Here is an 18,030-nt window from a genome sequence, read left to right on the forward strand (position 1 = left end):
ACAAGAATGTTTTATGCCAACAAACGAATTTGCAAATTATTATGAATATCATGTTCAACATTGATATCTAATATTTATCATCTACAGTTTAAGCAATATTTAATTAGAAATTCTTAATTGTGTTTTTTCAATTATTATACAATAACCGAGAGGTATATCTTGTATCTACACTAAAAATAGCTAGTGCTGACCGTCTAAATACCTTATACAATCCAAACTGCTATAAAATTGAATTATTGATTATATACTCACAATTTACATATTGTAAGTAATAGATTTTATTATAATCACATATTTATGAATAATATTAAGAAATTTAAAAATATTTTTATGTTTATCTGTATATATTTAAATAAAATTATCAAACGGTTAATGAATAAAGTTTCTTCATAGTATCATTTTAATTAAATGCAGATTTAAGACTATTCACAATATAATATTATATTATTATAATAACAAAACAAATAATTATTTTTCATACTGTTAAAATTTTATGTCAACACGTTAAGAGAAGCTGAATTAATTTTATGCTGTTGGAGACAATTTACTCATCACATAACTTAAAGATGAGAATATTATTTAGAATAGAGGTTGGTAAGCAATTTCTAATAGAGTTCGGAAAATTAAAATAGAAAGTGAATGAAGTCCAGACAAAAAAAATGTTTTTGTCAAATCTTTATAATAAATTATTTACATAATCTAATTGAGATATTTAAACATTTTGATGCTCCAGCATTTTAATTTTCGTAGTCCGAGACCGAATTGTGGTCCGTCAATTGTTGCCGACTGTTGACCTAGGGCAGAGATGGGCAACTCAAAATTACTAGAGGGCTAATTTTTAGAAAATTAAAATCTAGCTATCCAAAACATAAAAACAAAAAAAAAGTCATTCAAAATATGCATTTTAATTAGCATTTATTTTGTTTATAGAATAAATTAGGCTCGCGGGTCACCAGTTTCCCACCACTGGTCTAGGGCATAATGAAAGCTTTTATTGATTTATTAATTTTAAACTAACCATGCAATTTATAATTATAATATCAAAATTTTAAAATGATCATAAATATCTTTCAAATGTAAACGTCAATTCAAGTCTACGTGAAGCCCTAGATAATATTTTACTTTTAAGTTTGATAATAAGTAAACTGACTCTAATATTAAAACAAACAACGTAAAATGAATTCTGCTGAACGCAAATTTAGTATAGGTAAGTTATGAGACAACACATAAAGTTGTCCTCTTAATCTTTCTACGCAAAGATTTATATGCACTAAAAACCATTCAAGTATAATATACTTACTCATACGCGTTTAAATTCTATATAAAAAAAAAAATTATTTCCTCAATTTTATTTAGTAATAAACTTTAAACATTTGATAAATAAATCAATGTTCCGAAATCTGAAACGACATTTTCTTACTAGTAGGTATGTAAATTACCTGATAAAAAAATAACATTACAGTTTATAGACACATTTATCTTTACCTAACTGTTGAACATATTCAGCCATCCAGGTAATCTGTATACATAATTATTTTTATTTTTTTTTTTTTATTTATCTTATTTTTAAGCCCAGGAATTAAGATTATTAGCTGTACAATAGGTTTTTTGTTTAGGGATTGTTTTCACTAAGAACTCAGAAGGTTATCCAATATAATAATTATTAAAATACATTAATATTTATATTAATCAAAAAAAAAAAAATAAAATAAAAATTTAAATAATAATTTTTTTTCTTGTTTTGACAATAATAAATAACTTTTAAAAATTCCTACATAATATCTAGGATTTTATTAAAAAATTAAATATTTGAGTTGAAATTGTACAAGTCTTTAAAACATCACAAGTTAAAAATATGCACTAAGTGTTTCAAAAATTTTCATTTTCTATGCCTAAAAACATAATATGTCTTATGGCTTATGAATTATGATCAATCAGAGTACCTATTATAAAATTATGAAATCTCAAACAAATCCACGTTCTATCATAAAGTATTATAATAGTACCTAAATATTAGTATTTAGTAATAAGTAATAGAGCATTGTTTCGTCTTAACAGTAGACATTTTTTGTTTGATTTAGATAGGAGGTGTATGTAACTCGTTTAAACCATGGCAAATAAATAATATCTAATTTCTCTTACCTATTATTTAATATCTACTTACTGACTAGGTACGGTAAAGTGTTAAGTTAATAGTTACTGATTCATCTACAGTGCAGACTGTACCTATTTTTCGTGTCACTATCTTTATAAACTTTACTATAAGCGGAATAATAACTAATAAATTGAATTTTAGTCTCTTTATAATGGTGGAATAGCATCTAATTTTCACGACAAAATATAGTAGAATATACTATCTTATACAGGTTTAGAATGTTTAGATCATAATGTTAATACATAGTATTGTATAAATAACCTGTAACCCGACTATAATATACCTTATTATGTTATATTACTTACTATAGTAAAACTCAGTTGAAGCCAACAGGCAACAGCCAACTACTGTCTTATCAGTTTATTATGTTTCGGCTTATCGTTACCTTTTTTATCACTTTACAAAAAGACCGCGATAATGATGATAATGAAACAAAACTTGTATCTGTTATTTCTCTTTATCAGTGGACGATAGCCGATGGGTTAGTGTCTTGATAAATAAATATATTATTATTATTATTCCTACAGTTGCTTTCATTTAGGAAGTGTCTATTTTTAGTATTATTACTTCTTAGTTCTCGCATCATGTACGAACTTTTAAATGATATTTTGGAATGTATTGAGTTTGTGTCCAGAAGCGTGCTGTCTAACCTTTCAGAAGTAGTAGAAACATGGGATCGAAGCTCACAGTTGTATGCAGGCATTGTTGAAAAAATTAACGTGGCCTGGAGGTAAAGAATCATTATGGCACAATATTTGAATTTGAAAAGATATTGCTAAAGTTAATTTAACTAAATGGTCTTTTTCTAGATTTGTATTTGTTTAAATTTAGTATTAAGATATTAGATACTTACATTGATAATTTACTGACCAATTACTTCATATAATGTGCAAAAACAAAATAATAATATAAGTTAAAAGTTATGTTGTTTATAATAAATTGTATTAAATATGAACCAAACATTCAATTTTTAAATTGCAATGAAAAATAATATTGATAATAATTGGTAAACAAAAAAACAAAATAAAATACATCTAAAGAGGTCTCAATGTTAAAAATTCTTTAAAGCGATTAAAAAATGTATATTATTAAGAATTTCATAGATGGATATTTAAGTACAAGAGATTTATTTAAAGATACTATTTAAATACACCTATTACTTAAGTCCAAGTTTATTAAAAAAAAATGTTGTTAGTATAGTACATGTACCAATTATCTGTACAAAAAATTTTTTGATACCTAAAAATCAGTACGTATAGATACTAGTAATTAATTTACTTTTTGATGAATTATTTTTATGTTAACTACCTGCCTATCTTATATTATAATTAAACATTATTTTACCAATATCTATTTCATTAACATGATAAGAACAGAATATTTCTATTGAATGTGTCAATTACACTTTTGGACTTTTTTTTTGTATCTTAACTCTTACTCCTCATTAATATTTATAGTAATAAAAATAAAGAAATTCTTCATATAGTTTTTTTTATGTCATGAATAATATTTTTAATTTTTTTCAAAAATATTATGTAAGTTACCTAATAGTTAATAATTTATCAAATGATTTCTTTAGCAGCTTACATATCATTTTTGCAATATAACAACATTTTATTGCGATAATGAGTATTTTTTTGTTTTAAAATAATTGCTTTGTATAATTAGTACATTTTAGTGAGTAATGTTACAAAATTTATTAATAATATCTAAAATATTTTTTTTTTGTTTAATACACAAGTTAATTATGTGAGTCTGATAATTGATGGCAATTGAACCTTTGGAAAATGATATTTATCCGATCTGTGGATGTGCAAAATGCAACCTTCTCTTAAGATTTGTAACAGTTAAACACCCTAAACTGCCATAGCTTATTTTTTGTTTTTGCTATAGAATATAATATACTATTATCAAATAAAAGAACTGAATATGTCTGAAAAATAATATAGTATTCATTATTTCAGGGCTCCTTTGGATACAGATTTTTTAGAAGAATTCCCTGATATTAGAAATAAAGTAGCAAAAAAACTTGAATGGCTTGGAAATGATCAACTTACAGTCTTGCGTTTACTTATGTAGGTATAACTATAATAGTCATATTATTGTATAAAATAAAATGATCATATTTGTGTTGTAATTGTATTTTTTTTTAAGTGGACGTGTTTTCAGCATAAATGAACATCTTAAAACTAAATTGGATAAAATTAACAATAAACTTGAGCAAATATCATTTGAAGAACATAATGAGCTTAAGCATTCAGTCCGTGAACATGTCATGTGGATAGAAGACTGTTGGACATGTCTTCATTGCTTGTATCCTTTTCTAGTTTGTATTTAATCAAAACTTGTGATTTACAAGGAAATAACAGAAAGTGCGAATATTGAATGCTATCTACCATCTTGGTTAAAAATTCTTAATGTTGCCAAAATCTTATCTTGAAGTGTGATAAAAAACTTAGCTTAAGTTGTTTTAATAATTATTACAGTAAAACATACTATGAAATATCATGGGGAACAAAAAACAAAATAGTTTAATTAAATAAAATATTTTTTTATTTAATTTCATGTATATTTTAGTAAAATTCTTATTAATGTGCTTGTTATAGTAAGTGTATTTTATTTAAACTACTGAATTTAATAAAAGTAGTATCAATAAATACTATTATTAATAAACAGCAATATCTTCATAAATTTGATCTTAATTGATTAATAAAAAAGTTGGTTTAATTTCCAAACATATTTTGTAAAATTAAAATTTGTTATATGAAAAAGTTTTACAGTATGTAATTATATACATAATCTTGTAACTTTCATTCAATGAGAGTATACTCTGTTCCAAATAAGATGACTTATGCGCAAACGACCGAATTACGTTCAGTTTACATCGGAGTAGATCGCTCGCTACCACCCGCGTTGTGAAACCGGTCGCCACATCGTGCCGCCTAACCAATGTTTTTGCGTGCGCAAACACAAGTCATCTTATTTGGAACATAGTATAGACATGATAAATTCTAACAAAGTTTATTTTTAAGCTGTCAAATTTCTCTATAAATAGAACTTTTTATCCTCAAATTATAATTATTTTAGGATTTCCCCCAATATAATAAAAAACAATTGATTTAATAATTTAATCATAATGTAGTTTTAATCAGAACATCTTTATAATATATATGATGTAATTTATCAATAGATTCTATGTATAGTATCTATAACTATATCTATGTACAGTAAACATATTTTTGTGTTACACATTTGAAATTCATATGATTATAGCAAAATTTAAAAAACTATATCTTAATTAAAAATATAAAACAAATGAATTTAATATAGTGTATCATAAATTATAATTGTTTTGATTATTTGTATCTTTATTTATGGAACAATTAATATTCAAATTTAATTTAAGATATATTAATATAAATCTAAAAAATTAAAATTAATTAATTAATTAAATGCAAATCAATAAATATTTATTTTGTTATGATAAAAAAAGTGTAGAAAAATATAATAAGCCAAAATATGAAGTAACCCTGTTCCCAGTAATAGTATTTTTACTATAAAAATCAAATTTTAGTTATTTTTTCTTTTAAATAGTTTTATAATGTCATGTTTATGTTAGAGATTTTTTAGATTCTGCATAAATATTTCATTAAATTTACTTATGTAGTACAAATACATTGTGTTATTATTTATTATATTTAAATGTTAATAATATTTAAGAAATCAGCTACTTTTGTAATTCTTTTTTTTTATTTCATATAGTTCTAATACTCCACTAATAAAATGATTGTATACAAACATATATTATGATTTTAATCTTAATTTGTATACATTTTTAAAGCAAATATTTCTATTTTTAAACATTTTAATCATTTTAGTAATATACATTGAAATAAGTTTTTTTTATAAATGCATGCATTCTGTTGAAAGTTATAGAAAAATTACTTTCCTTAGCTAATATACTTAGATATATGCAACTTGATTTTGCTATGATGTCATTAATTGTATTAGATGAAGAATCAGCGGCGAATCTAGTCAAAGCAATTCAACAAGATGAAAAAGATAGATCAACCATACAAAAATCACAAATTTATATGCAAAGCTGCTTAAGTTTAATAAAGTTTATTACAAATAAAACTAAGGTTAAACAGCTTTGCGTATAAATTTGATTTCCTTATTTATTCTTTTCATCTTGTTTCTATAAAATATATTGTAAAAAAAAAAAATAAATAATTTTCTCAGAGCTCATTTTATCAATTTTATTATTTCTATTGATCTTATTAATAAAAACAGTTTTACATTATAACAGCTTAAAAACTAATAATATAAACTTAAATATAGGTACTGAAAGGTGATTAATATTTGATACCAGAATTTGTGCGTTTTGATTAACTATTCTTCTTTAATGGCACTGTGATTATTTCTTTTAATCCAGCATAACATATTTATCCATATAAATGAACACATTCCAACATATATTACACGAGCAGGTGGCGGCACCAACATAAAATTAATAGCTTGTGCTGGTATCCAAAACACACAACTAGTTTTGAATGTAGGAATGAACTTTTGTCTGCATTCTTCAAATAGATCTTTTTTACCCTCTAGGAGACTCATAGCTATAAAAAATTGTTATCAATTATGAAGAGCAATTAAATAATTCATTTATATTTTTATAACAAATTGAACTTACTAACGAAAAAAATTACGTAGAGTGGTGGAGTCATAATAAATTGATCACATAACATTTTTTTAACAATAATCTTTGGTGTAGTACCCACAAATGCTTTGTCCAGCCATTTATACCTGAAAAAATAAATATTATTTTATCGATTAAAAAATATATAAACTATTAATTAAAATGGTTTTGAAAAATGTATTATTTATATTACCATATGTATAAAATGTTTGGATTAATTAGAGTGCCCACTATAGCATATCGTCCTAATACATCCAAGTCGATCGGTTCTCGTGGTTCAGTTTTATTCTATGAAAATGAAAATGTTTAATTTTGATAAAATACATTATACAATGCCATTAAGTACTTTACCAATATACGTTTAGTCATTATTTGTTGTGAAAATTCTGCTCCGACACTCATTGTACCATAGACTGCTGAATTAGCTAGCATTGGATATTTTCTAAAAGTTTCCTTCGCTATTCTTATTAGTCTTAACATTTTTGAAAAATTATTTAATTTTTCTGAAATTAAATAATTTAGGTTTAGATATTTATAATTTATTAAATCAAATTTATACAAAACCATGTAAGTATAGATTCTACTCACCTAGAATATTATTAAACGGTAAGGAAAACGTTAGGACTGGTCTATAACCTATTACCTACTATACATTTAAAATTATTTTTACATAATATGGTCGCACCGAATTCGATACTACTGAGATAGCATGCGTAATTTGTATACCTAGTGGTTTTGTTTCGTTTTATAAGTTCCCCCACGTTTTTTATTGGTTTCATTGTGGTTTTCTAGCGCTGATGGTGTTGATTTCGAGTACAGCGTAATAGGTACTTCATTATACATTAATTCATAATAATCCACAGTTCACTGAACATTTATCTAACTTGTAGACGAGTACAAACAATGTACACGAGTCTTTAATAATAATTAATTACCTATTACCTAAGATATAAACAATCAAACAGATATTGAAAACGTCGATCGATGTCTGCCTAGTGCCTACTGCATAGGTATATTAAAGATTCGCTTAGTTTTGTTACATTTATAACAACAACGAATTCGTCCTATTCAATTATTCAATTAGGTATATGAATTAAGTTCCTAAAACTAAAATATATTTATTCAGTATAAATGCTATGTATTAGTCGTTGGTTTTAGTTTATTACCTACGTAATACGTATACCCATGCACTATTGAATCATCTTATAACAATTATTATACAATAGTCGTAGAAGCTAACTAGGTATTGAGTAGTTTTATTATTGTCAATAGTATTATCGTTAAGTATCTATAAAAATTACACTACAATTATAACTTCTGATCACAAAGCATTCCATAGCAACAAATGCGAATGATAGACACCCCGACAGTGCCTACAAAATAGATAGGTATGTTATGTGCAATACGCACTAGTAGCCCATAAACCGTAAGCACTATAAGCACTAGATAGTACGATACATCATTTAAAATTATAATTTGTTAAACAGATTTATTTAGCGATTGTATTACGAACGTAATAATACTGTAATTCAACATCATGTTTTAATATTGTCTTATGTAAAATTTGAGAAATTTTTACGAGTTGCTGTACTCTAACTTAGAATGCAAGAAATACGTATATATGGTCATTGACGTTTAACTGCTTATGAATATGGATATGTATATTATAAACAGAGGGATTTTTTTATCAAACTTTATTCAAATATCTATTAACTTTTTAAAAAATATTTTCTTTTACACAATTTCCAGTTGAAATAAAACAACATTTTTAAATATTTTTTATCGTAATTTATTTTGAAGTTTTTTTTTACTTTTTTGAACAAAAATATGTGTTCTTAATTTCATGTTCTGAAATAGAATATTTTTTGGAGTATTTCGATTCATAAAATTTTATGATTTTCTTATTTTCTAATTGTAATTTGAAAATGAATTACCGTATTCTTGAAATGTTCACTAAATGTACATTTTTTGAACACATGGAATAATTTTAAAAATATTTTGACTGAGCTATTTATAGACAATAGACATTTTCTAATATTATATAAAATTCCGCTTATCTAGTGAAGATTTGTGGAAACTGAAAAACTAATACATTTATGAAAGAAATTGCTGATATTGGAAGATTTTTATTACCTACCTATATAATCGTCATAACTTACTCATTTTTTCTTCTACTTACAAAATTATAAACTTCTACTACCTATTATTATTCAAAATATTAGCTAGTAAGTAACACTCCGCGGTCTCCACGTGACCACAGTGACAAGTGAGAGGTAATTTTAAGCTTTAAAAATAACGCTTAGATACACGAGAAATCGAATTAAATACTTATACATTTCAAAATATCATCGTGAAATAATATTATTATCATTTAATAAAATTCATAATGAATTTACTCAAGACTCTATGACAATAAAATTGCATGCAAATATATAGGTAAATATTAATTCCTATAATGTGGGTACTTATTATTAAAATACATAGAATTGAAAAAATGACTAGAAAGGGGCCATAAATGTCTTTATATTACATTTATTTGAAATATTCGAATCCCCTTCCTTTTTGATCAATTCCTGAGTATATAATATGTTATGTATATATTTGTAGTTTCGACCTGTATAAAGTTAAGCGAGCAGATTGAATTTAGACTGATTAACATATCATAATATGTGTGGGGAAAATGTTTTATTGTTTTATAACGACCTGCAGGATATGGAAATTGCATTCGACAGTAACCGCTCTACAAAACGTGTAGGTATCTATAATAATATATACGTACACAATACGCGTATGTATATAACAAAATAATCTAATCACATCGCTACACCAGTAATATTATTATTCAAGGATTAATTCATTAAAAATTCAAAAATGTTTTTAATTCATGGGATAGGTAATAATAGTAATGGGTTATTTAATTATTTTTGCAACCCAAATAATGCGGTAATATTAACAATACGCCATGTGCTAATGCCTATATATTATAACAAGAGAATCATAAAGAAAATATACTTATTTAGGTACCACCTAGTATACAGTTTGAGAAAAAATTATTTATATTTCATAAAAGTATGTTAAATTAATTGTATTCTTTCTTTAACTTAGAAGTTTAAAAATTTTCTACTATTAACTTATTTCGAGGAGCAAAATTATATCTTTGCCCTCCTCTCTCCCGCTATAAACATTTAACAAATAATAGTACTAAATCATTAAAGTACAACCGGATAAGGCTAATATTATAGACCTAGTAAGTACTAAGTATTCTTTATTTATATCATTAATATAAACTAGCTGTAAAATCTAACTTCATCGGGGATAAATGAACAAATATAAAATATGGCGCTACGGTCTACCTCGATTTTAATGAACCTCAGTTCATGGATAAATCAGTGTCTGCGGCGTCTGTGCTTCTCGCTTGGTGAAGTACTGAAGTGTGAACTAATTCGGCCAAGATAAGAAATCATCTGCGATGGACTAAATATAACATTTAGAATGTTTTTAAACGTGGCATAAACTATTCTCTAAGCAGTCTAAACTTTACGGTCGTGGATAATTCTACCATTTTCGTATGAGTCGATGTCTCACGTAAATTTCGTATTAATGGGTTATTATGTTGGTAATAAGACGTCTTTGAAAATGTTAGTAGTTGGTAATGTATTTTGCTTCTTCGTGAAATATATTCAATTATTATAGGTAGGAATGTGTTGTTTGTGATGTAAAGGAGGGGGGGCATTTACTAGTTTTTTTAACGTTATATTTTGAAACATTTCGAATTTATATACCAAGATTAGGTTTATCTAGGAAGTTTTCTATGGCCATTAAAATGTAATGTATCACTTACAAAGAAAGTAAAGAAAAAAATCAAATGAAAATTGATGGAAACCTCATTTAATTCACCGTGAATATTCAAAAATAATATTTTGTCTGCAGTCCATATTATAAACTTTGTCCCGGTTTGATATTTAGTAACCCCTGCATTTGCAAATTTACAATGCAACATTGCCCTATATAACAATTAACAGTACTTATACTACTTATACCATACAATCTGAATGGATATCGGCTGGTGCAGTGGTGTACCGTATAGTCGTATAGACATATTATTATAATATTGACGGTTATCGTTTTCATACAGCCAATTACGTTTATTAACTAAATAGGTAGGTATGTATTGGTGTCGTTTTCAATTGAATTCGCAGTACCTATTCACAATATGATCGCGAGAGTGTGAGACTGTCGTTCATTCAATTTGCTGTTCAAATACTGCACGTCATAATAGAAAACGAATATTATGTACAAAATATTATATGAGATATTATATCATATTTTATTATTCAGACATTCAGTGTGAAATCATTGAATTAGCTTATATCACCATAAATTATTTAAACGATATGAAATTTAAAACCACAATTCATTTATAACTGTGTAAATAATACATACGGTAATGATAACATTCAAAAAATCAAAAGTTTGACCTAAATCACTTAGGCACCCAGTAAATATGTAAAAATGACTACTAAGGGAAAGAAAGAACATGTTATATACTTAAATATTATTATATATGAAATAAAAAAAAATATAATTCAGTATGTTATTAGTAATTACCTAGGTACTTATTATACGTATATAAATTATACCTACATTAGGTATATGAGTAAATCTATTCTGTGGTATAGGTACTGGTAGATAGGTACACCAATATTCTCTTGAAGTGATAGGAATAAAAAAAAAAACAGACATTTTCAAATTATATGTAATTAATAAATTATGGTAATATGGTTATCATCAAACAGGATATGATCGTTTACCCACGTATTTTTTTTATTTTCTTTCCTATACGCATGTTGCGTCCGTTATGTCAACGTCGATACATATATCAACGTAGAAATAGAAATACTAATGTTTGCAAGTTAAAAGATTAAGTCTTTATTTAATACAATTAACTCGTACAAGAATACAATTTTATAAGCACAAGATGGTGTGAGTGGTGTTACGACCTGCCTCTGAAATACTGATAGACGAGACCGTGAGTGGTGTTACGACCTGCCTCTGAGCGTCTCGAATATCCCTAACCGTCTGCTGAGCTCTTGCCCTGGTCTCCCTTATATATGGTTAACCGTCAAGAGTGGTGACTGAGGAGGTGGTGACTTCCGATGACCTAAAGGAGCTCTCTAAATTAAATGTATTATTCAGTTGGGTGCCTTTCCTGCGATTTCATCGGTTCTAAGAATTACAAGACGTGTGATCAAGTCTTAATTGTCATATTAAATAGTACAATGTTAACACTATCGTTTACTCATCATTTCTGAGAAGTCCAGGACGTGTGATCATGTCTTATTCATTATATTAAATATCACGATGTGCAGGTGATCGCCATAGCCGTTCGATACTACACTGTTTGAATATGTTATTCCATCGGTATACACATCACCTCTTCGTATAATATATATGTGTAAAATAACACGGTACGTAACACGCATTTAAGAATTTTAACGTTTTGATAGTATACCAGTGTAAACTCTTTATTACACTATTAAGTACACTAATGCAATATAATAATAATAACAATGATTCAGTGGCGTAAATTGACCTAAATTTCTGATGGTGTAGATAAATATTTAAATTTCTAACCTATACCAATACTCCAATGTCTCCAACTTCCTTTGTAAATCCCCGACTAATAAATAATTAATTTTTTTTTATAAAATCAATTAATAAATATTGAATTATTTTAATAATACAAACTTAACATTTTTTTACATTTTATAATATACAACAACTTGCAGTGTTGGTAGTTATGGACTATGGTTAATATAAATGGAAAACCTTTTTGTCTTATACATTCTATTTTTACTTCTATAACTAGCCACATACTGAAAATATTGTCATATTTTTGATCAAATATTTTATTAAAAATTCGTCTTCAAGTGATGTGGTTAGGTTAGGTTAGCTGGAAAATTGTTTACCTAGTTTTACCTAATTAGTATAAAAAACGACACTCTCACGACAGTTATTACAATTTATAAAATTTATTATAGTATACAGTGAAATGTACATACTTCAATACTTGTCATACTATTGTTTAATAAACAAACATAGACTATTAAAAATAGAAATTATACAAATTTCTATGGTTTGGGCGGCGTTGCAAGTGCAACTTTTATACCACTCGATTTACACAACTGTTTTTGATATATAGCCCTCGCTCAAATATTTCTTCTCTTCCACCTCACCTATATCATAGTTCTCCACTTCTAATTGGCTGACACAATCATTGCCGTGTAAATAAAAAATGTTATTAATTAATTAATTGAAGATATATTTAATTCGTAAATTGTTTCCTAATTTATTCTGTGTACCTACTAGGTAACTACAGCTAGTGTACTTACTTAGCTACTAGCTACTTCTATCACTGGATAAAAAATAATTATTCTGTGCTTCAAATAGTGTTTTTTGATTTGTTTATTTAACGAGTAGCCAAAGTAAAACTAGTACCTACAACTGTGCGATAATACCTATCTAATTTTTCATGGTACTACATATATATAGTATGAAATAAATGGTTAAGTTTATGCACATTGTACAATGTATCTCTATCATACATATTTGTATGTAATATAATATATAGTATAAATAGTATAATATTGAGTATTATACCAATATACTATTGAATAGTAGGTATTCCTTTCAAATTACGTATTAAATTATATACTTATACATATACCTACTATGTTATATGTTTGTGGTGTGTTAAATCTTAAGGATTTGATTAAGTATTACTCGTTGCATAATAATAAGCAATATAATTAGAAAAGTAGTAGAAGGTATGTATAGTTTTTTTGTACTTTAGTAGTGTTCAGTTTAATCAATATATAGGTATAAATAAAATGTTTTTTTGCTAAAAAAATGAAGAAAAATAACTTAAAGTAGCGTGCGGCTTCTACAGCGATCTAGAATTTATGTTTGATAAAGTGATTTAATTAACTTAAAAAATTTGCATTAGTTAAAGTAAAAATAGTAATTAATTAAAAATAAAATATAAAATTAATTAAAATTAAATAGGTACACGATTGTACAAACGACGTGTGACATGAAGGTGCTTTAGACTCAATGACTATTCCTATGGTACCTACCTACATCTGAAAACTATGTACTTATAGGTAGGTACCTATAGCGAACTCTCATATAGGTACATAATTACGATGTTGTTCTTTTTTTCTTAGACCAAAAGTTCTACACGTCGGCCAATACTATTGTATAGGTAGTTTACATATTGACAAAATCGTTATAAGAGGTTCACTATTTGGTATAGTGGTGTGGCAAACTTGATTTTATTTGAAAAAGACAAATATAATATCTTACTGACTCACGACCTACCTAAAGTATTTTTATTTTTAGATACTTACTTTTTGTAATAAAATATATTTCAGTTAATGCTAAATTATTACCTAATGCCTATTAACTATGCTGTCTACTCACCCACCAGTCCTTTGAAAAATCGGATTGTTTGATATTACTTTTGTAATTACTAATTTGTAATACCAGTTGTACAACATTTCAACTTTCAAATACATATGTAATCATATAAATGATAAAAATCACTTTTAGTATGTGTTTTGTCGTTTTGTGTTGTTTTTCAGAAATGTATCTACTTCTATATTCATAATTGTTAGTTGACTAACTGTTATTAATACCCTACATAGGTACTTATTGAATTAAAAAAAAATAATACAATTCATAATGAAATAGTGTTATTCAGTGTTTTACAAATTAGTATTATGCTTGAATCATTTACAAAGAATAATATAGCTGAATTTAATACTTTAAATATTGTTTATACTTTTCATACCAGCTTGATTTTTTCTTATTATAAAATAAACTTTTAACTTTGAACATAATTTTGATTAAATAATTTTTTTATTAAATTAATAAACAACTGATAGTTAATGGCATTTTTTAAATTATATGAAATTATTTTTTAAAAGGATTAAGATAGTCAATAAGCTAACAATACATTTAAAGCCATATTGGTATAATGGTATGCAATAGTAATAATAAAAATGCAAAAGTTGCTTGATGAGGAGGCAAAAATTTTAAAATACTTAATAAGTTAATCTTAAGTATATTATTTTTTTTAAATAATATTAAAATAACTGGATCGCGTGTAAATGTGTCAACCAGCCATAAATATCCAAGAGTTAAATTTATCTGACTGGCTATGGAGTATTTAAATATACAAGGCACAACTACTTTGCCATTAAGCCAGCCTTGATAAAAGGTATAATGAAAAACCTTTAAATTTACATAACATAAAATAATATAATATTTTAAAAACAAATCAATGATTATTGACTATCAACAATATTTTTAAATACTTTTTATATTTATAAAATAAATTATTAAATTGATACAATTTGATCAGTCATTATAGAGACCTTGTATAAAATCCACATCATATACAGTAACAGTTTTTGTGAATTGAATGTTATGTTCATGTTTTAAATGTTCTTTAATTTGCAATTTTGAACTAAATTTTTCTTCACATTCTCCACAGTCATAGAAATCTGTTTTGCCATGTATCTTACGCTCATGACATCTAAGATTGGATAATTGAAAAAAAGTACTGCCACAGAAACTACATTGAAAATCTCCACCATGCGTATTCAAATGAGATTTTAATGATGCACATGTAGCAACCTGAAAAAAATCAAGTATTAAATAATTGTTATTATTAACTATTAATATTATACAAATTTTACCTGAGCTGGACACAGATGACACTTGAATGGTTTATCTTCACTATGAGTGATAATGTGATTTTTTAATGTATTAGAATGACTAAATTTTTTATTGCAAATATGGCATTCATAATGTTTTTCCCCACCATGGGTTCGTTGGTGAGCTACTAAGGTACTTAGATGTGAATAAGACTTGTTGCATTCAATACACACATATGGTTTATCACCAGAGTGTGAGACTATATGATATTTCAGACTATTGTACCATTGAAATTCTTTATTGCAAATTTTACATTGGTATTTCTTAGTTCCATCATGTTTGCGCATATGTTTATTAAGGTACCTTCTATTTTTAAAACTAAGTTCGCAATAATTGCATTTGAAGGGTCTAACATTTGTATGCACATCACCATGCATTTTAAGTTTATAATGGCAAGTAAACTTTTTATTACAAATTTGACACTCAAAAGGTTTCTCACCAGTATGAGTTCGTATGTGTTCCTTGAATCTAGAAAATTGAGTAAATGTTTTACTACATAGTGTGCATTCATAATATTTTTCTCCTGATTCTGTATATAACGCCCATATAGTACCAGGCTTTGGGCTGTCATAGTGTACTTTCAAATGCGTTCTTATACCTAAAAATAATAACCACAATATCAATAAATTAATCTATCTATTATGAATAAAATTATTTACTATACAATACCTCTTTTAGTATTATAAATTTTTCCACATAAGTCACATTCAAATTCCATTTGATCACAATTGTCTCTTCGATGTCTGATCAAATGATCGGCCCTAGTAAATTTATGTCCACACAACTCACACTGGTATGGTTTGTCTCCTGAATGACTCATCATATGATAATGTAAGTTCCTGGCTTGTTTGAATAATTTATCACAAATATTACATTGAAATTGAATGATATTGTGTTTAGCCTCAAAATGGTCTTTTAATTCTTTTGCAGATTCAAATTTAGCGTTGCACATATTACATATGTTTTCTATTTTACTTTCCAAACATTTTTGATGGCGTTTCAAATGAAGCATAGCTAACGATGGGAAGAGATAGTGTTTATTACATAGTGAACATTTGAACACTCGTTTTAATTTCTTTTGTTTATTAATGTTTAAAGGTAATGCTATACAATTATGTGCTTGGTGTTCATTCTCAAAAGTTAATTCACAGCGTAGACATTTAAAAATATTACGAAAAATAAGATTTTTGTCCAAAAAATCTTTGACATCTTTTCCTGATATCAATTCTATATTTTCCTTGGCTAATATCTTTTTTTCGTAAGATATAGTTGACAAATATTTGTCATCGTCTCTGTCCATCATCCTAAAAATTAAAAGTTAATCATTAGATTATCAATTTATTATTAGTTTTTAGTTATGTATTTTTTTGTAAAATTTATTACTTATTTAAAATATAAGTTTTATTTTTACATTCAACACGAGAATTGGAATTTGTTTGATAATGGTCAACTAAAGTAATAAAATCTCATATTAATATAAATGGTATGTAAAGCTAATATATTTTGCAATGTTAGTCTATTAAAGGTACCTTATAAGTTTAACAATTGTTTAGAAGATTAAAAATCTAATTTTGAATTGTGTGTTTGAAAATAATTGGTATTAAGTTTTAACACTTTAAAAGTATTTATTGAAAATTATAATATAAAATTAAACTGTAAAATGTTGTTAGGTACTTATCATTGAAATATATTTTAACAAAGTTTTTTTTGTTTATGTTTTATTTATAATTTAAAAATATAATAACATATTGAATTAAGAAATGTTTACTTTTAATCAAAAGTGTTAATTATTTCATTCTAATATCATGAGAAATTAACTTCCTTAATTTATATCTTTTATCTATTAAATTGTGAGATAAATACCTATATTTTTTTAATTTATAGCCATGAAGACATTTAAGCAAACTAAAATATATAAGTCTCTACTCTCTATATTATATTTTCTTTCGACTATCAAAAAGTTATATTATGTCTCAATGCATTGGTTTATATCATCAAATTTAAATTTGTCTTTAGAAAAAAAAATATAAGGTTTAGTTGGTTAAGTCAAATGTAAAAATTCTTGAAGTGATAGAAAATATTGTAATTTTTGATAGTTTATAAAATTGACCAAACATAAGTTGAAAGTCGTTAATAAGATTGAAATATATCAATGTAAAATAATCTTTCGTAAACACTTACCTCGATGACGTGGACGGAACAGCGACAGTTTACATAAATCGATGAACAATTTTATTTATAAAGACGATCGAGTTACTGTCCAAGGAATTAAAAAAAAAATAAAAACAATAAACTAATATTTAAAACGAAAAATCTTGAAAAAAAAATACGATATTTTGATAAACAAACATTTATTTATCGTTCGGCGATGGGCGGCAGTTCATTTGTTATCATT

At 25.9% G+C, this 18,030-nt stretch overlaps 3 protein-coding genes across 5 annotated transcripts; 1 reads left to right on the forward strand and 2 right to left on the reverse strand.

The window, feature by feature from the left end:
• The first annotated feature begins 2,616 nt into the window (after nucleotides 1-2,616).
• Nucleotides 2,617-6,336, forward strand: LOC112595979. Of its 2 annotated transcripts, none has more exons than XM_025341407.1 (4): nucleotides 2,617-2,885; nucleotides 4,120-4,230; nucleotides 4,325-4,468; nucleotides 6,123-6,336. In XM_025341407.1, the coding sequence occupies exons 1-4, from the start codon at nucleotides 2,740-2,742 to the stop codon at nucleotides 6,316-6,318; spliced, it is 597 nt and encodes a 198-aa protein (XP_025197192.1). In that variant the 5' UTR covers nucleotides 2,617-2,739; the 3' UTR covers nucleotides 6,319-6,336. The 2 variants fall into 2 exon arrangements, with proteins under 2 accessions (XP_025197192.1, XP_025197191.1); XM_025341406.1 differs by having other exon boundaries at nucleotides 2,619-2,885; nucleotides 4,310-4,468.
• Nucleotides 6,337-6,446: 110 nt separating this feature from the next.
• Nucleotides 6,447-7,570, reverse strand: LOC112596009 (mpv17-like protein). Of its 2 annotated transcripts, XM_025341444.1 has the most exons (5): nucleotides 7,443-7,570; nucleotides 7,206-7,357; nucleotides 7,048-7,142; nucleotides 6,849-6,961; nucleotides 6,548-6,774 (listed from the first exon to the last, which is right to left on the reverse strand). In XM_025341444.1, exons 2-5 carry the CDS (start codon nucleotides 7,332-7,334, stop codon nucleotides 6,548-6,550), a joined length of 564 nt encoding a protein of 187 aa, XP_025197229.1. In that variant the 5' UTR covers nucleotides 7,335-7,357; nucleotides 7,443-7,570. The 2 variants fall into 2 exon arrangements, with proteins under 2 accessions (XP_025197230.1, XP_025197229.1); XM_025341445.1 differs by lacking the exon at nucleotides 7,443-7,570 and having other exon boundaries at nucleotides 6,447-6,774; nucleotides 7,206-7,334.
• A 7,681-nt stretch (nucleotides 7,571-15,251) lies between these two features.
• On the reverse strand, nucleotides 15,252-17,955 carry LOC112596087 (zinc finger protein OZF-like). The gene is made up of 4 exons (XM_025341572.1): nucleotides 17,817-17,955; nucleotides 16,305-16,939; nucleotides 15,617-16,233; nucleotides 15,252-15,554 (listed from the first exon to the last, which is right to left on the reverse strand). Exons 2-4 carry the CDS (start codon nucleotides 16,936-16,938, stop codon nucleotides 15,276-15,278), a joined length of 1,530 nt encoding a protein of 509 aa, XP_025197357.1. The 5' UTR covers nucleotide 16,939; nucleotides 17,817-17,955; the 3' UTR covers nucleotides 15,252-15,275.
• Nucleotides 17,956-18,030: the final 75 nt, after the last annotated feature.

The sequence above is a fragment of the Melanaphis sacchari genome, unplaced genomic scaffold (assembly GCF_002803265.2).
Source record: "Melanaphis sacchari strain LSU unplaced genomic scaffold, SCAv2.0 Contig2_pilon_pilon, whole genome shotgun sequence".
In the NCBI taxonomy this organism is placed as follows: domain Eukaryota; kingdom Metazoa; phylum Arthropoda; class Insecta; order Hemiptera; family Aphididae; genus Melanaphis; species Melanaphis sacchari.